General features: G+C 47.7%; 1 protein-coding gene and 2 long non-coding RNA genes across 3 annotated transcripts in view; all 3 read left to right on the forward strand.

Annotated features, from left to right (window-relative positions):
- Nucleotides 1–579: 579 nt before the first annotated feature.
- On the forward strand, nucleotides 580–1,077 carry LOC140373688 (uncharacterized). Its single transcript, XR_011929043.1, has 3 exons — nucleotides 580–727; nucleotides 841–912; nucleotides 985–1,077. It is a non-coding gene; the product is annotated as an uncharacterized lncRNA (long non-coding RNA).
- A 617-nt stretch (nucleotides 1,078–1,694) lies between these two features.
- The window catches only part of LOC140374614 (uncharacterized), a 26,209-nt gene continuing 8,556 nt past the window's right edge, over nucleotides 1,695–19,347 (forward strand). Inside the window, exons 1-11 of the mRNA XM_072461543.1 lie at nucleotides 1,695–2,279; nucleotides 2,670–3,535; nucleotides 3,657–3,827; nucleotides 4,064–4,237; nucleotides 4,317–4,475; nucleotides 4,565–4,611; nucleotides 4,684–5,221; nucleotides 9,209–9,899; nucleotides 9,955–10,525; nucleotides 17,230–18,027; nucleotides 18,730–18,791. Of these exons, the coding sequence (XP_072317644.1) occupies nucleotides 1,839–2,279; nucleotides 2,670–3,535; nucleotides 3,657–3,827; nucleotides 4,064–4,237; nucleotides 4,317–4,475; nucleotides 4,565–4,611; nucleotides 4,684–5,221; nucleotides 9,209–9,899; nucleotides 9,955–10,525; nucleotides 17,230–18,027; nucleotides 18,730–18,791 (4,518 nt within the window). The 5' untranslated portion in view covers nucleotides 1,695–1,838. The remainder of the gene's footprint in view (nucleotides 2,280–2,669; nucleotides 3,536–3,656; nucleotides 3,828–4,063; nucleotides 4,238–4,316; nucleotides 4,476–4,564; nucleotides 4,612–4,683; nucleotides 5,222–9,208; nucleotides 9,900–9,954; nucleotides 10,526–17,229; nucleotides 18,028–18,729; nucleotides 18,792–19,347) is intronic.
- On the forward strand, nucleotides 15,563–16,842 carry LOC140373689 (uncharacterized). The gene is made up of 3 exons (XR_011929044.1): nucleotides 15,563–15,684; nucleotides 16,063–16,346; nucleotides 16,419–16,842. It is a non-coding gene; the product is annotated as an uncharacterized lncRNA (long non-coding RNA).

The following is a 19,347-nucleotide window of genomic DNA, read 5'->3' on the forward strand; positions in this document are numbered from 1 at the left end:
GCCCCTCACACACACTAGCTTTAGCCACGCCCCTCACACACACTAGCTTTAGCCACGCCCCTCGCACACACTAGCTTTAGCCACGCCCCTCACACACACTAGCTTTAGCCACGCCCCTCACACACACTAGCTTTAGCCACGCCCCTCGCACACACTAGCTTTAGCCACGCCCCTCACACACACTAGCTTTAGCCACGCCCCTCACACACACTAGCTTTAGCCACGCCCCTCACACACACTAGCTTTAGCCACGCCCCTCACACACACTAGCTTTAGCCACGCCCCTCACACGCACTAGCTTTAGCCACGCCCCTCACACACACTAGCTTTAGCCACGCCCCTCACACACACTAGCTTTAGCCAAGCCCCTCACACGCACTAGCTTTAGCCACGCCCCTCACACACACTAGCTTTAGCCAAGCCCCTCACACGCACTAGCTTTAGCCACGCCCCTCACACACACAGAATGGAATGACTAAAGGTCTTTTTGTGACTCACTGAGATCGAGCTCAGGAGTAAAAAGTATAATTCAGGAGGATTTAGATTTGATTGACGGCTGCTCAGTGGGATCCGGGCCGGTCGAAACGTGGCTAAATATATCGGTTATTTTTATTTTATTTTCCAGGATGAATCCAGACAAAACAGACTCTTCCGCTCAAACTGCTGTGAAAGAGATGAGACCGCGGAGACATTCACATGGAACCCACAGGAAGAGCTCTGTGACAAGGTTTGTGTGTTTAGTTTGACCTGTAGAGTCAGCTGGACAGTACCAGGACCTCCATCCTCCAGTACAGGAGGCTGGGAGGGCATCTGACACACGCCTCTTCCACTCTTTTACAGCGCTGACCCGGAGAAGTCTCTCCATCAGACAAACGATTCCTCCGACAAGCAACAAACTGATGCCACCTCAATGTGAGAGTCTCCATTTTCAAGCTGGAAATAAAGTTGAACTTGACGAGTTATTTCCCCTGTTTGGTCCTCAAGGGTCAGCGCTGAGAGGTCATCTGCTCCGGGCTGTGTCTCCATCAGTGACAGTGTCTTCTCAAAGGACATTTTTGTGGATTTCAAAGGAAACTCTTTAGAGTAAGTTCACAGATACTGTCAGTCATCCGGGCAAATCAAACACAAAACCTTTTGAAACTCTTCTGATCCTGTTTCTTATGGTTTTATTACTGTACATTTTGTACTTTAAGCCGCTACTTTCCCCCCCACGCATTGAGCCCTGCCGCCCATACAACAGTGCATCTGATTTAGAGATTTGGCTGACGGCCGCCAGGGGGCGCTCTAGCTGGAAAGGCAAGCGTTTTGACTCACTGTAGAATAAGACCTCAGTGGACAGTAGAAGCTCTGTCCAGGGGACACGTCGTGTTCTATTATTTTATGCTTCAAAACGCTGTGTTTTATTACAATCGGACGAAGAAATGAGTCTAATGAGTCTCAGAACCCCGGTTCAAAAGACGCATCACTACAGCGTTTACCTTATTTTCCGGAGTATAAGTCAAAAAAATACAGAAGAATAAAACATATATAAGTCGCACTGGAGTATAAGTATAAGTATAAATATAAGTATAAGTCGCACCCCGGATAAAACTATGAAAAAGGTGTGACTTATAGTCCAGAAAATACTGTATTTATGTGTGAATCCCTTATGTTACATCATGTGCACCTGCGGTTTATTGTCAGGTGCAGTCCTGACTCAGAAGTTCAGTCTGGACTGGGCTGAGGGCAGAAACAACCAGGACCTGAACTTCATCTTCCCCTTCACCTTCAGAGAGCTCAATCTTCTCAGAGAAGAGACCATCAGTTTATATGGACTCATTGGACATTTCTTCACTCAAATGAGCCACTGCATTTGCAGGTTTGAAGAGTTTAAGTGTCTTTTCATTTTGGACGGTTTGGACGAGAGCCGTCTGCAGCTGGACTTCACCAAAACTCCGGCCGTCTCAAACGTGAGAGAGAAAACCTCCATAGAGATTCTCCTGGTGAACCTGATCAGGGGCGAACTACTTCCCTCTGCCCAAGTATGGATCACCTCTCGCCCGGCAGCAGCCAATCAGATTGCAGCCTCCTGTGTCGACATGGTGACAGAGGTCAGGGGGTTCACAAACGCACAGAAAGAGATTTACTTCAGGAAGAAATTCAGAGACGAAGAACAAGCATCTAAGGTCCTGACTCATGTGAAAGCCTCACGCAGCGTCCACAGCATGTGCTACATCCCAGTCTTCAGCTGGATCACTGCCAAAGTCATGGACCATGTCCTTCAAACTGGAGACGGCAAGGTGAGTCTCTGTTTTATGTCATTCATCTAGAGGCAGTAGTGACCAGACCTGCATGACTGAAATCAGGTCCCACAGGGATTGATACTTGGTCCACCCCAGTTTGCACACTGTTCAGTGTGAGTGGTAAATATTCAATCCTGGACCTTCTGTATCTGGAGGTTTGAACCCACACGAGCCCTGAGTCAATATTTACAGGCTCGCTCTAATAACAGAACGTACTTAGTGCCTCTGCATAATACTGCGTCGCCCTGTTACCAAGTCCGTCATACATTTCCTGCTTAAGTTTTGTTCCATGAAGGGAGTGCTTCTCACAGTTTGTAGGTCAACAGAGAGACGCTACAATACAATTACAAAGATAATGTTTAATCCTTCCATTCTTTTTCTCCACAGCTGCCTCAAACCCTGACAGAGCTGTACATCCACTTTGTGGTCGTCCAGGCCAAAATGACTAATATGAAATATAAAAATAAATCTGATACAGACCTTCACTGGACTCCAGAAGGAAAGAATACTCTCAAGATTTTATCCAAACTGGCCTTTGATCAGTTGGAGAAAGGAAACCTGATCTTCTATGAGTCTGATTTAATCGACTGTGGCATCGATCTTACAGAAGCTTCTGTGTATTCAGGAGTCTTCACACAGTGGTTTAAAGAGGAGCAAGGTCTCTACAAGGACAAAGTCTTCTCCTTTGTCCATCTGAGCGTCCAGGAGTTTCTGGCTGCTCTTCACGTTCACATCACTTTCATGGACGACCAGCTCCCAGAAAAACAGTCTCTTTGGTCTAAACTATTTCACCGCAAACCTTCTCTGATACAGTTTTACAGAACGACAGTGGACAAAGCTTTAGAGAGTCAAAATGGACATCTGGACCTGTTCCTACGATTCTTTCTTGGTTTATCTCTTGAAAGTAACCAGAGGCTCCTCAGAGGGTTAGTGAAGCCAACAGGAAGTCCAGAGTCAAACCAGGAAACAGCCAAATATTTGAAAGCCAAGTTAGAGTCAGGTCTGTCAGTGAAGAGGAACCTGACGCTGCTGCAGTGTCTGATCGAGCTAAAGGACACAAGTCTTTGTGAGGAGGTCCAGGCCTGGCTCAGCTCTGAGAAGATCCCCTCAGATCTGTCTCCTGCTCAGTGGACCGCACTGGTCTGCATCTTACTGTCCACAGAAGAACCAGAGTTATATCTGAGCAAATACCAACAATCAGAGACGGCTCTGCTCGATCTGATGCCCATCGTCAAACAATCCACCAAAGCTCTGTACGTTTGTATTTCAGTTCAGGTTTGTTTTTCATACATGAAACTACTGAGACTTTCAAATGCCTGTACACTCCAATAAGCTTCCTTGTCTTAATGTCCTTTTGATGTTCTTCCGTCTCAGGCTGAGCGGCTGTGGTCTGACAGACAAAGCCTGTGAAGCTCTGGCCTCAGGCCTCGACTCTCAGTGCAGTCTGAGTGAGCTGGACCTCAGTAATAATCCTCTGCAAGACTCTGGGGTCCTCGTGCTGTGTGAGGGGCTGAAGAAGCCGGACTGTGCTCTGCAAACGCTCAGGTCTGTGCTCTGAAATGCTCAGGTCTGTACTCTGCAAACGCTCAGGTCTGTGCTCTGAAACGCTCAGGTCTGTGCTCTGAAATGCTCAGGTCTGTGCTCTGAAACGCTCAGGTCTGTGCTCTGAAATGCTCAGGTCTGTGCTCTGAAACGCTCAGGTCTGTGCTCTGAAACGTTCAGGTCTGTGCTCTGAAACGCTCAGGTCTATTTCAGGCTGTAAACTCTTCTCTCTTGCTCAGGTTGATCTTCTGTGGTCTGTCCGCTCGCTCCTGTGAGGCTCTGGGGTCAGTCCTGGACTCAGAGACCAACAGTCTAAGAGAGCTGGACCTCAGCAACAATGACCTCCAGGACTCAGGGGTCCAGACTCTCTGCATCGCCCTGAAGAGCCCCCACTGTAAACTGGAGACGCTCAGGTCAGAACAAACAGCTAACAGCTTAGCTCAGCTGAGCTAACAGAGCTAACAGCTAGCTTACTTATGCTATGTTCTGCAGGCTCTCTGGTTGTCAAGTCTCTGAAAGCGGCTGTGCGTCTTTGGTCTCGGCTCTGAGCTCTGGAGGTTTAAAGGAGCTGGACTTGAGCTACAACAATCCAGGACCAACTGAAGCAAAGAAACTCACTGAGCTGTTTGATGATCCTCAGAAGAAACTCAGGTAATAACACATGGTATTCTCCATCCTCAAAAACAAAGAGCAACTATGGTTTATAGCTTTTAGTTCAAACCTTTTCATTCCTTTCACAGCTTAGATCACGGAGGAGAGGAGAGATTACGAGAAGGTTTAAGCAAATGTAAGTGTCAACGGTTCAGAAGTTCAACTTCTTCTTTGCTGAAGGTAAATACTGTATTTCTGTCTTCTGCAGATGCATGTCAGCTCATATTTGACCCAAACACTGCAAACCAAAGGATGATTTTCTCCAATAACGACAGAAGTATTTCACTGGAGCAGGAGAAGCAGTCTTACCCCGATCACGCTGAGCGGTTCCACTACTGGAAGCAGGTGTTGTGTGTGGAGGGGCTGCGAGGGCGGAGCTACTGGGAGGTGGAGTGGACTGGAGACGTCTACATCGCAGTGACCTACAAAAGCATCAAACGCAAAGGAGAAGGAGACGACAGCTGTTTGGGGAAGAACGCCCTCTCCTGGAGCTTCGGATGCACCGAAGAAACGTTTTCTGTGCTGCATGAAAACAAGAGAAGGTCTTTCAAATCAAAGTCGACAAATCAAGTGGGGGTCTACCTGGACTGGGAGGGAGGCGTCCTGTCCTTCTATGCTGTTTCTCCAGAGCAGAAGATCCACCTGCAGACGTTTAAGACCAGGTTCACTGAAGAGGTCCATCCTGCCTTCAGAATCAAGACCAAGCCATTTAACTCCTCCATCACTCTGTGTGAGCTAAAAATATAAAAACAATATGTTCAGTGGTGGAAGAAGTACAGCTTTTATTTATTTAAAACTACAGATATAGGAAAATAAATCCTCAAGTAAAAGTAGAAATAGCAGTATTAAAGTTACACATTTTGTACTAGAGCTTGGACTTGAACCAAAAAAGTAGACGAGATGTCACCATAAACGTGGTCACAAAAACAAACCCTTCAGCTCGTTCAGCAGGTCAAAAATCATAAGAAAAAATAGTTTCACTTTTCTTTTTAGAGTAGAAAGAACAGATCCTGCTTTCAAATGCTGTGACATTCATTCATTTTCTACCTCTTCTTCCCTTTCGGGGTCGCGGGTGACGGGAGCCTATCCCAGTGACTTTGGGCCTTAGGCGGGGTACACCCTGGACAGTGGCCAACTCGTCACAGAGACATAGACATTACAGACAGTTCACTCTCACATTCATTCACTGCTTGTCTTTGGACTGTGGGAGGAGCCGGAGAGAACCCACGGTAACACGGGGAGAACATGCAGACTCCACCCAGAGAGATCATGTGATGTTGCTCTGGTCCAGGAATCGAACCCATGATCTCCTTCAAGAGCGCTAACCGCCTTGGCCACCGTGCACCCACCTGTGACGTAAAAGTAGAAAATATCCACTTTTGTACTTTCCACCACTGCATATGTTTAATTTGTCTATAAAAAACAAGAAATATGAACATTTAACCTTTAATAGATTGTGACCACAGCAAATACACTGTAGTTTAGCCAAAACTGTTTATTATGTAGTTTGTTTGTCTTTTCATATCAAAATAGAGCATAATTACTCTGCTAATATGTATGTGGCCTATGTGGTTTAACTTTTTTGTCGTGATAAATTAAAATGATATATTTAGTTGAAATGCTTAAACTGAAATCATGTTCAAATCAACATGTTCTTGTCTTTACATTCTGTTGTATCTTGGCTGAAATAAAAGAGAACAACATCTGAATTCCAGTCGCGTCACTTGCTCTAGAACTCTTCACAACATGCACAAGGGGCAAGTGCGCCCTCTATTGGTGAGCACTAATAATGACACTCTATTTCACACTGTAACACGTTCACATTAAGAGGAGCAGAATATAGCATATACAATTACCATACAGTACTCTAGTGCAATATACCACATCTCCCCCACCTTTAACCGAACAACACGTAACTCAGTCATTTATAATAATTAAAGGTCACGACATAACACAGCAAACACACACTTGTAAACAACTCAAAATGACTGAAACGTCATTGCACCGTTTTCCTTTTTTTACTTTAGCGAACAAAATGTTTCAGATGAACAGGTGTACGTCTCTCTCTAGTCGAGCGTCTCACGTCTGACTCAACCTGACCGTCTGGAGCAAGAGGTCATTCTGCAACGCTCTCTTGACCAGCAGTGGTCAGTTCTAACATGGATTTGTTTTGTGTCTGCACCGACTCAAGAGTAGTTTGTGTAACATTTGTAAACAATGGCAAGGTAGTCTCTTATTCAACAGTTAGCTCTGGATCGGATAATCTAGATCTGACCTGATCTACATGCCTTTTCATCACTTGACCACTTCCAACACTGACGGTAAGAAAGAGGTCCTGAACAGTCTTGCACCACGCCAGGAATCCATTTTGCTCCAGATGAATAGCATCTCGATTTGCTCTGGCTGTCGTGAGTTTCTTTTTGTTCCAGTTGTTTTTGTTGAACTTTTGTTTTCATGTCCGGCATGATTAAATCCAGGGCGGATCTCAGTCTGCGTGACATCATCAACGCTGCAGGTGACAACCCTGTCGTGAGGTGTAATTCTCTGACCAAACAAGAATCTCGAAAGCCTTGTTTGTATTGTTCCTTCTTTCATCTTTTTCATCCCCTCTTTGAAGGTCTGAACCGCTCTCTCAGCGAGCCCATTGGAGGACGGGTGAAAGGAAGCAGATCTCACCATTTTGGTTCATGAACGTCTCAAACTCCGCCCTTGTGAAGCAGGTCCCGTTGTCGGACACGAGCATTTTTGGTAAACCGAAAACACTAAAACTTTGTCTAAGTTTCTCAATGGTCAGAAGTGCTAGTCCAACCACTTGGAACGTGCATCCACGATCACCAGAAACATTTCTCCACGGAAAGGTCCTGCATAGTCCACATGAATCCTTGACCATGGCGACTCAGGCCGTTCCCACGGGTGCAATGGTGCAGGAGCTGGTGCTTTCTGGTGAGATTGACACTCATGACTGGCCTGAATAGTTTTTTCTACATCCTGGTCCATTCCTGGCCACCACATGTACGATCTTTGCCAGACCTTTCATTTTTGTCATTCCGCTGTGAGTTTGATGTAGACGTTTGAGCATAAACTCTCTCACTTCTGTTGGAATAACAACTCGAGCTCCCCAGAGAACACAGCCGTCTTTTACGCTGAGCTCCATTCTTCTCTGGTGGAAAGGTTTAAGACTCGGTTCTGTTTCTGCGGCCAACCCTTTAGGATGTATCCATGGACGTGAGCTAGTACTTCGTCTTTGGAAGTCCACTTTTTTATTTGGTTTGCATCGACCAATGTCTCATCTAACAAGTCCATCATCAGAACGTGCTCAGTCCTCTCCTCTTCCTTTAGTTTGACCGGAACTGGCAATCTGCTCAGGGCGTCGGCATTAGCATGGTTTTTTCCTGGTTTGTACACAATGTTATACTTGTACGCACTGAGTTTAACTGCCCACCTTTGAACTCTTGGAGATCCCATTTGGGGAATCGGCTTCTTTTCACTGAACAGATAAATCAGCGGCTTGTGATCGGTATAAATGGTGAAGTTCCGTCCATATATGTATTTATGAATTTTTTCCACACCAAATATCACGGCCAGTCCTTCTTTGTCCAGTTGTGAGTATCTTGTCTCGGCAGGTTGCAAAGTGCGCGAGACAAATCCAATCGGTCTCTCACTTCCATCTTCCATGACGTGTGATGGCCCCGCCCCTCCTCCATAAGGCGAAGCATCACACGACAGTATCAGCTCTCGATCAGCTGAGTAGTGCACCAGAACATCCGACGTGTTCAGCAAGTCTTTGGAGCTTTGAAAAGCTTGTTCCTGTTCTTTGTTTCATTTCCAACGAACATCATGTCTCAACAGTTCGTGTAACGGAGCCAATCTTGTTGCTAAGTTGGGAAGGAACTTGTTGTAGTAATTTGACAGCCCCAGGAACGATTTCAGCTCTGTGACATTTGTAGGAGCTGGAGCATCTTGGATTGCTTTGACTTTTTTACACAGGGATGTAATCCTTGTGAATCCACTCTGTATCCCAAATACTCCACTTCATCCTGAAGAGAGGTGCACTTATTTCTTCTGAGGCGCAATCCAGCTTCTTTTAGCTTTGTCAGCACAATATCCAGATTCTTTAAGTGATCAGCTTTGTCCACCCCACTGACCAAAATATCATCCAGATAAACCACGACCAGAGGAATCCCACTTAAGAGACTCTCCATGGTCCTTTGGAACAAGGCGGTGGTCTGTTGTAAGTGAACAGTCCTCTGTGTGTGTTCACCGTGAGCTATTTCTTTGCCTCATCATCCATCAGTATCTGTTGATAAGACTCATATCTAGTTTGGTGAACCTTTAACTAGTGCATTGAACAAATCATCCACTCTGGGTATTGGATATTGCTCCAATGAGGAAACAGTGTTTACCGTTAGTTTGTAGTCTCCACACAACCTGACGGTTCCCACTGGTTTCAGGATGGGTACAACAGGCGCGGCCCATGCAGCACATTTCACAGGCGTGATAATGTCCTCCTTTAACAATCTGTCAATTTCCTCATCCACTTTTGCTCTCATGGCAAAAGGAATCGATCTTGGACAAAAGAAGCACGGAACAGCATTTTCTTTCACATGAATTGTGGCTTTAGTTCCTCTTTGAACACTTCTTCGTTCTTACACAGTATTTCTTGTAGTGTTATTTGTTTCAGGTGTAAGTGCTGTACCTGACGAGCCTTATTTTTCGCTTTCACCTCTTTCCAGTCCAACTGAATTTCCTCAAGCCTCTGCCCAGCAGTGTGGGGCCAGCAGTGTGGGGCCAGCAGTGTGGGCCCGGCAGTGTGGGGCCAGCAGTGTGGGCCCAGCAGTGTGGGGCCAGCAGTGTGGGGTCAGCAGTGTGGGCCCAGCAGTGTGGGGCCAGCAGTGTGGGGTCAGCAGTGTGGGGGCAGCAGTGTGGGGTCAGCAGTGTGGGGCCAGCAGTGTGGGCCCGGCAGTGTGGGGCCAGCAGTGTGGGCCCGGCAGTGTGGGGCCAGCAGTGTGGGGCCAGCAGTGTAGGGCCAGCAGTGTGGGCCCGGCAGTGTGGGGCCGGCAGTGTGGGGCCGGCAGTGTGGGGCCGGCAGTGTGGGGCCGGCAGTGTGGGGCCGGCAGTGTGGGGCCAGCAGTGTGGGCCCGGCAGTGTGGGGCCAGCAGTGTGGGGTCAGCAGTGTGGGGGCAGCAGTGTGGGGTCAGCAGTGTGGGGCAGCAGTGTGGGGCCAGCAGTGTGGGGCAGCAGTGTGGGGCCAGCAGTGTGGGCCCGGCAGTGTGGGGCCAGCAGTGTGGGCCCGGCAGTGTGGGGCCAGCAGTGTGGGGCCAGCAGTGTGGGGCCAGCAGTGTAGGGCCAGCAGTGTGGGCCCGGCAGTGTGGGGCCAGCAGTGTGGGCCCGGCAGTGTGGGGCCAGCAGTGTGGGGCCAGCAGTGTGGGGCCAGCAGTGTAGGGCCAGCAGTGTGGGCCCGGCAGTGTGGGGCTGGCAGTGTGGGGCCGGCAGTGTGGGGCCGGCAGTGTGGGGCCGGCAGTGTGGGGCCGGCAGTGTGGGGTCGGCAGTGTGGGGCCAGCAGTGTGGGGCCAGCAGTGTGGGCCCGGCAGTGTGGGGCCAGCAGTGTGGGCCCGGCAGTGTGGGGCCAGCAGTGTGGGGCCAGCAGTGTAGGGCCAGCAGTGTGGGCCCGGCAGTGTGGGGCCGGCAGTGTGGGGCCGGCAGTGTGGGGCCGGCAGTGTGGGGCCGGCAGTGTGGGGCCGGCAGTGTGGGGCCAGCAGTGTGGGCCCGGCAGTGTGGGGCCAGCAGTGTGGGGTCAGCAGTGTGGGGGCAGCAGTGTGGGGTCAGCAGTGTGGGGCAGCAGTGTGGGGCCAGCAGTGTGGGGCAGCAGTGTGGGGCCAGCAGTGTGGGCCCGGCAGTGTGGGGCCAGCAGTGTGGGCCCGGCAGTGTGGGGCCAGCAGTGTGGGGCCAGCAGTGTGGGGCCAGCAGTGTAGGGCCAGCAGTGTGGGCCCGGCAGTGTGGGGCCAGCAGTGTGGGCCCGGCAGTGTGGGGCCAGCAGTGTGGGGCCAGCAGTGTGGGGCCAGCAGTGTAGGGCCAGCAGTGTGGGCCCGGCAGTGTGGGGCCGGCAGTGTGGGGCCGGCAGTGTGGGGCCGGCAGTGTGGGGCCGGCAGTGTGGGGTCGGCAGTGTGGGGCCAGCAGTGTGGGGCCAGCAGTGTGGGGCCAGTAGTGTGGGGCCAACAACCATCAGCAGTTTGGCTCTTTGCTGGTTATATTCACTTCCACATCAGCAGCTCCCACCACTTTCACTTTCACTCCGGTGTAAACTTTATTTTTCCTTCTTCCCATGTTGTTTGAAATGTCTTCTCATTCATTACTGTGAAACTGCATCTACTTCATTTAGTTTCATGCTCACAATGAACGGCTCAACTCCCCTCAAATGTATGTCACTGATACGTCCCAGTTGAACTTGGTAGACTTTAAAGCAAAAGGACAGTCCTCTTGTTGCTCTTGAACATTATGTAGCTTGAACTTCTCATATCCTTTTTTGCAGCATCAAATGAAACATTTCCCTTCTGTTGTTTACTTTTTGTTCGACAAGCTCTGACATTTTTCTTGTTTAAACTCACACTCAGCTGGGTTGTCTTGTCCTTAGCATCGATAGCTCTCCTGCGTTGCGCTCTTGAACGCTCCACTGCTGTACGAACCCTTGTTTAGTGTGAAGCACTTTGTCACTGCGTTTGGATTCTGGACGTCCTGTGCCTTTTGATTTGCTCTTTCAGAATCAACTGCAATGAATACACTTTCTCACAAGTTAAGTCCGTTTCTGCCAGGAGTCGTGGTTGAATGCGATCATCATTGATACAACACACGATCCTGTCTCGCAACTTCTGCTGTAACATGTCACCGTAGTAACAGTCCTGTGCCAGCCTCCGCAGCTCGGCCACGTAATCCAACACTGACTCGTTTGACTTGACTGCGGGAATCAAACTTGTACCTTTGGACCATTTCACTTGGGCTCGGGTCGAAATGGTTCTATCTTTTGTTTTTTCTGGGCTGAGCAGATTCCGCATTAAACTGTCGTCGATGCACCGGCCACACTGAGGAGAACAGCTCTCTGCTTGTCTCCGTTATTAATTTCGTTGGCCTCAAAAAACTGCTCCATCATTTCACAATATTCTTCCCAGCTTTGATTTTTAGCATCAAACGATACTAGAGTGCCCATGGTCGAAAAGAAAAGATGTTGTATCTTGGCTGAAATAAAAGAGAACAACATCTCAATTCCAGTCGTGTCTTTTAATCCAACTTTAGCACAGGTTCATCCGGCGTCACTTGCTCTAGAACTCTTCACAACAAGTGCGCCCTCTATTGGTGAGCACTAATAATGACACTATTTCACACAGTGTAACACGTTCACATTAGGAGAATATAGCATATACTATTACCATACAGTACTCTAGTGCAATATACCACACATTCTGTTCAGTCATTTTAAGAGAGCAGCAAATATGTTCATCACATTTGCAGATAAGTGATATCAATATTTAACTTCAACTTCCTGAAGCTAGCATACGTTTAGCCTGACTCCACCCAGTCTACGTCCTCTGCTCCACCAGGGCTCAGCTGCTCTCCAGCTTCAAGAGTTACTCCTGTACTCCATGTTAGCATGGATGCTAATGGAGGCGCTAATTGCTAACGCTAATAATCTGCACAAAACAGTGTTCATGTGGTGATATTTCTAACTCTGCTCTGGTGTTACTCTCGTGTGTCGTTGCTCCGGGTTCAACACAGACTCAAGCTCAGGTGAATCAGTCACTGTGAGTTCTCCGTGTTTCCACATTTCTTCTATTTTGTCTTTGATGTACAACACCTGAGCCACGCCCTGATCCTCCAGCCACGCCCTGATCCTCCAGCCACGCCCTGATCCTCCAGCCACGCCCTGACCCTCCAGCCACGCCCTGATCCTCCAGCCACGCCCTGACCCTCCAGCCACGCCCTGACCCTCCAGCCGCGCCCTGATCCTCCAGCCACCTGATCCTCCAGCCACGCCCTGATCCTCCAGCCACGCCCTGATCCTCCAGCCACGCCCTGATCCTCCAGCCACGCCCTGACCCTCCAGCCACGCCCTGACCCTCCAGCCGCGCCCTGATCCTCCAGCCACCTGATCCTCCAGCCACGCCCTGATCCTCCAGCCACGCCCTGATCCTCCAGCCACGCCCTGATCCTCCAGCCACGCCCTGACCCTCCAGCCACGCCCTGATCCTCCAGCTCTCCAGCTCGTCTCGTGGGAGATGGGAGCTGATCATTGTTATTCTGCACAAACATCTGGAACATTCTCCCTGAAGAAGTGAGACAGGTTTTACTCTGACAATGTTCAAATCTAAGATAAAAACTGTTTTCTTTAGCTGTGTTTGACCGAAAGGATTTTTCTCTTTTATGTCTTAAACTGTTTTGTGATTTCTGTCATTTCTTTGTCATTTTAATTCATGTTTTTCTTCTTGTTAAACACTTTGAATTGTCTTGTGTCTGAAATGTGTTCTACAAATACAAATCAACTTCATGTCCAGCAGAAAGAGTCCAAAAATGTCCTCTAAATTGTCTTTAGATGGCGTGCACAGCGCTTGGATCAGCTCAAGCTGTAAATCCTCCATTTTCTCTGATCCCTCTGTTAACACGTGACGCAGAGTCTTCCCGCTTCAGCAGCGTTAGCTCTGGACATTAGTGCTGCTGTCCTTGTAGCTGCGGCGTCACCTCAGATCGCAGCTTTAGTCGTGCAGTTCCGTTGCTGACTCTTGTTCACTCTTTGTGGTCAGGGTTTGTTTTTGGGGGATGAGGAGTCACTTCTGTCATAAACTCATCCCAGCGGCGCCTCAAATGTTCCCACCACGGCCCCTGGAAAAGGATCAAACATGAGCAAAGAAACAACCGAGCGCCCCCTAGTGTCAACAGAAAAACAACAGTAATGCAGTATAATTATGTAATAGCTGAATACAAGATAATAACAATACTTATTACTTATTTACACTTTGTAAGATTATGAAATAAATGTGCATTTAAATTAAAGTGCTTTTCTTAACCATTACAACAGCTTTTGCCAGCAGAGGGCACCAGAGTTCTACATTTAAACTTATATTTCCAGTGCCTTGAGTCATGTTTGGTCCAAAAACAACAAATAAACACAAATGACTTTGATCGATGACATTATAAGCTCTGCACAATAATTAATATGTCGAATATACTTAAAAAAATACTGTAATAAAACCTGTTGAAGGCTCCTCCCCCTTGTTTACATTCTGACTCCAGTTTCACTTCTGACTCAGTGGAAATCCCCAACGGTAAGAGCCTCGTGTTTTATTATCACAAGAATACACTCGTATATTAGTACATATCACATTTGTACATTTATACTTTTATACATTTGTACATTTGTGGTTTAAATGTCATGATGTTTGTGTCAAAGCTTTTACAGAGCGTCTGACATTATTGTCTTTGTTTGTCTCGAGGCAGAAGCTTAAGTTTATGTGTGATTGTGACACTGTCGGACACACAAAAGAAACTAAAGCAACTAAAGAAACTTAAGAAACTAAAGAAACTAAAGAAACTACATTCTCAAGAGCTCGATTAGAATCAGATCTTTTCATTGTTTTTGGCCTGAACTCCATTGTTTTTCTGTTCCACTTCCTCAAAGTCACAATAGGGAAATAACTTTACGTGAGTTAAACAGAGAAGAGCAAAGTCAGTGTTTGTGTGTTTGGAGTTAACTTTTCAGAATTCAGTATTAAAAACCCTGTTGTAAAGCTCCAAAACAGGAAATATCTGACATGTTTGTTTTAATGTTCAGTTCAGTCGAGAGGAAGAAGGTGGAGAACCTGTTTCACCAGTGAAGACGAAATAAAAGCAGCACAGGAAGTTATTATTGGAACTTTCAAAATAAAAAAGCAGGTGAAAAGCCCTTAGTTGGTCAGTTTAACTTCACGTTTGGCAACTTGTGATTTAGAGTCAATGACACTGCGTTTCCATGGTAACGAAAGTTCGGTTCCAGAAGCTTTACGTGGGCCCAGCTTAGCTCGCGGGTAGCACAGGACGAAACAACCCCTACTGAACCTAGTCTCGATGTGCATATCATTAGCATGTAGCAGGGATTGCAATGTACCTTGTGACGACTTACGCCAGATGTCGTAGAATCACTCGTAGCTCTGGATATAGTTTGTTGACGAATGTCTCTCGAGGAGAGAGTTATCCTTTCTTCGTGCGTAGCATTTGCAGTCAAAGTTACGGATTTTCTCCATTTCGTCCGAGATAGTGTCTGATGTCACGCTCCGCAGCTCCTCAGCCGCAGGACGACGCTGCATAAGTAGCCATGTGTGTCGCTTATAACGTGCAGCTGATTGGTCGAAAACAATAACATTTTGTTGGGTAACACCCCCAGCGAAGCACGGAAAAGACCCGAAAACTACCAACTTTAACGGCTTAATGTACACTTTTAAGGCAACTAATACTGTTGTCTGTAACATGGAGTGGCTTCTCTGTGACTTCAACTTACACATTCTGAAAAAATGTGCGCGGTTTTGTCTGCGCCGACTTTTCCGTGTGGTCAGTCACATTTAAACTGAATATATTCTTATTGTGATGAATATTGCCCAAACACTACGTGTATCGTATTATCATATTATCGTATTGTGCATCGTAACGTGATATCATTGTGGTATTATCGTGTATCGTATTGTGATGTTATCGTATCGTGTATCGTGTATCGTATTGTGATGTTATCGTGTATCGTGTATCGTGTATCGTATTGTGATGTTATCGTGTATCGTGTATCGTGTATCGTATTGTGATGTTATCGTGTATCGTGTATCGTGTATCGTATTGTGTATCGTATCGTGTATCGTATCATGTATCGTATCATGTATCGTAGCGTGCTACTCTCTAAGTCCTCGTCCCTTGTGTAATGACGTGCTCTCGTGTGTGAGACAAAGTCACTTCAGGGCAATAAAGTTGAACATAAATCACCTCAAACATTTGTGTTTTAACAGGTCAAAGGTCAGTTCTAGCACAGATTCTGACCTGCAGCTTTTACCGTTCATGAGACACTTTCTGTTCCAGGAGAAATGTCTCGTCCTGAAGAAGACGCAGAAGGTCCTGGTCCAGGATCTGGTCCCAGATCCGAGTCTCCAGCTCTGTCCCTGTCCTCAGACCGCTCCATGGGCACGCCCATGACGTTCAACACAGAGTAAGACCTTTAATCCTCTGTTTGTGTAAAGCACAGCAGCGTCATGACAACCGCACCCTCCAGCAGGTGTAATACCTCATGCATTAAAAAGTATAATTCTGGAGGATTTAGATATATATAAATAATAATAAATACATGTTTTATTTATATAGTGCTTTTCAGGGACCCAAAGACGCTTGACATATACAAAAAAAAGGGCGGGGGGTTTTTACAGACGGGGGAACAGCACGTACAATACACAATAATGTACAGATAAAATAAACAAGACAGAAGAAGTAAAAAGAAAATTATGGGGATGTAACGAGATTTGATTGACGGCTGCTCAGTGGGATCTGGGCCGGTCGAAACGTGGCTAAATATATCAGTTATTTTATTCAGAAATCCAGACAAAACAGACTCTTCCGCTCAAACTGCTGTGAAAGAGATGAGACCGCGGAGACATTCACATGGAACCCACAGGAAGAGCTCTGTGACAAGGTTTGTGTGTTTAGTTTGACCTGTAGAGTCAGCTGGACAGTACCAGGACCTCCATCCTCCAGTACAGGAGGCTGGGAGGGCATCTGACACACGCCTCTTCCACTCTTTTACAGCGCTGACCCGGAGAAGTCTCTCCATCAGACAAACGATTCCTCCGACAAGCAACAAACTGATGCCACCTCAATGTGAGAGTCTCCATTTTCAAGCTGGAAATAAAGTTGAACTTGACGAGTTATTTCCCCTGTTTGGTCCTCAAGGGTCAGCGCTGAGAGGTCATCTGCTCCGGGCTGTGTCTCCATCAGTGACAGTGTCTTCTCAAAGGGAGTTCTGGTGGATTTCAAAGGAAACTCTTTAGAGTAAGTTCACAGATACTGTCAGTCATCCGGGCAAATCAAACACAAAACCTTTTGAAACTCTCCTGATCCTGTTTCTTATGGTTTTATTACTGTACATTTTGTACTTTAAGCCGCTACTTTTCCCCCCACGCATTGAGCCCTGCCGCCCATACAACAGTGCATCTGATTTAGAGATTTGGCTGACGGCCGCCAGGGGGCGCTCTAGCTGGAAAGGCAAGCGTTTTGACTCACTGTAGAATAAGACCTCAGTGGACAGTAGAAGCTCTGTCCAGGGGACACGTCGTGTTCTATTATTTTATGCTTCAAAACGCTGTGTTTTATTACAATCGGACGAAGAAATGAGTCTAATGAGTCTCAGAACCCCGGTTCAAAAGACGCATCACTACAGCGTTTACCTTATTTTCCGGAGTATAAGTCAAAAAAATACAGAAGATTAAAACATATATAAGTCGCACTGGAGTATAAGTATAAGTATAAATATTAGTATAAGTCGCACCCCGGATAAAACTATGAAAAAGGTGTGACTTATAGTCCAGAAAATACTGTATTTGTGTGAATCCCTTATGTTACATCATGTGCACCTGCGGTTTATTGTCAGGTGCAGACCGTTTATGGACAATTCTATTTTCTTATTTTCTTCAAAGTTCAAACACATAAAAGACATAAAAGACGACACAGAGAGCAAAGTAAAACAAAGTCATGACGTCTGTAGGAGCCAAAACCCTGAGATACAGAGCTGGGAGCGGCCACAGGGTGGCGCTGTGGGCTGGGTATATTTCGGTGGGGCCCTTGGTGCTGGGGACGGGGCCCTCGGTGCTGGGGACGGGGCCCTTGGTGCAGGGCATGGGGCCCTTGGTGCTGGGGACGGGGCCCTTGGTGCAGGGGACGGGGCTCTTGGTGCTGGGGACGGGGCCCTTGGTGCTGGGGTCGGGGCCCTTGGTGCAGGGGATGGGGCCCTCGGTGCTGGGGACGGGGCCCTCGGTGCTGGGGACGGGGCCCTTGGTGCTGGGGACGGGGCCCTCGGTGCTGGGGACGGGGCCCTCGGTGCTGGGGACGGGGCCCTCGGTGCAGGGGACGGGGCCCTCGGTGCTGGGGACGGGGCCCTTGGTGCAGGGGACGGGGCCCTTGGTGCAGGGGACGGGGCCCTCGGTGCTGGGGACGGGGCCCTTGGTGCTGGGGACGGGGCCCTTGGTGCTGGGGATGGGGCCCTTGGTGCAGGGGACGGGGCCCTTGGTGCAGGGGATGGGGCCCTCGGTGCTGGGGATGGGGCCCTCGGTGCTGGGGACGGGGCCCTTGGTGCTGGGGACGGGGCCCTTGGTGCTGGGGTCGGGGCCCTTGGTGCAGGGGATGGGGCCCTCGGTGCTGGGGACGGGGCCCTCGGTGCTGGGGACGGGGCCCTCGGTGCTGGGGACGGGGCCCTTGGTGCTGGGGACGGGGCCCTCGGTGCTGGGGACGGGGCCCTTGGTGCTGGGGACGGGGCCCCTGAACTGCTTATGCAGTGAAAGTTCAGGTGATTATGGATTTTATTATTGATACAATATGAAGCACAGTTTGTTCTGGATTTAATACTTTGTAATGAATAAAAAAGCCATAAAGGTGGAAGGAGCTGGATGAACTTGACACAGAACAGTGAGCTCGCACGTCAGCCAACACGCCGTCTGCAACGTGAGACGCTTCTACAACATCCAAGACCTAAAACTACGGCTCAAAACAAGTCCATTTTCAAATTCTATATAAAAGGATTGTTTTAGTTTCGTAAATGTCCAAAGTTATTTCAGTCCTGGAGCAGCTCTGTCCTCGTCCTCCAGCTACAGCCAAAAGTACATTCCACAGGATCCATCTGATGCTTCCATTGTTGGAGATGTGCGTCCATGTTAAAGCTTCATCGATCTCTAGTGTTTATGAATAATAATGCAGTTATTTCATCCATATTAAATCACTTGATTTAATTGTTGTTAAAACATTTAGTTAAATCTGTCTCAAGACGCCAGCGGCTTCAGTTTCATAGAAACACTAGGGAACATTTCCACAGATAACTTCTGTAGAACATTATGAACGTTCTCAGAACAGCACTTTTACATAAATGTTGATCGTAAATAAAACATATAGTTTCAAAATAACCTTTAGAGAACCGTAAGCTAACGTTCTTTGAACATTTAGCCTGATATTTTTTGCACATTAAATTCTTGTTTTTGTCATATTTGACACAGAGATCCCCAAAAGTGTGCAGAAGGTTCCAGCGCTGGTGAAACAGACGTTTCACTTGTGTTTAAGGTAGGATTTATTTTATGTTGAAGGATTTGACTTCAGCTTGTGAGAAGTCTCACTCTGTGAGTGTCTTTCAGCTTGTGAGATGTCTCACTCTGTGAGTGTCTTTCAGCTTGTGAGATGTCTCACTCTGTGAGTGTCTTTCAGCTTGTGAGATGTCTCACTCTGTGAGTGTCTTTCAGCTTGTGAGATGTCTCACTCTGTGAGTGTCTTTCAGCTTGTGAGATGTCTCACTCTGTGAGTGTCTTTCAGCTTGTGAGATGTCTCACTCTGTGAGTGTCTTTCAGCTTGTGAGATGTCTCACTCTGTGAGTGTCTTTCAGCTTGTGAGATGTCTCACTCTGTGAGTGTCTTTCAGCTTGTGAGATGTCTCACTCTGTGAGTGTCTTTCAGCTTGTGAGATGTCTCACTCTGTGAGTGTCTTTCAGCTTGTGAGAAGTCTCACTCTGTGAGTGTCTTTCAGCTTGTGAGAAGTCTCACTCTGTGAGTGTCTTTCAGCTTGTGAGAAGTCTCACTCTGTGAGTGTCTTTCAGCTTGTGAGAAGTCTCACTCTGTGAGTGTCT

This window comes from Eucyclogobius newberryi, unplaced genomic scaffold, assembly GCF_026437365.1.
Source record: "Eucyclogobius newberryi isolate DKJ021-1_F unplaced genomic scaffold, fEucNew1.0.hap1 SCAF_3, whole genome shotgun sequence".
NCBI classification, from domain to species: Eukaryota; Metazoa; Chordata; class Actinopteri; order Gobiiformes; family Gobiidae; genus Eucyclogobius; species Eucyclogobius newberryi.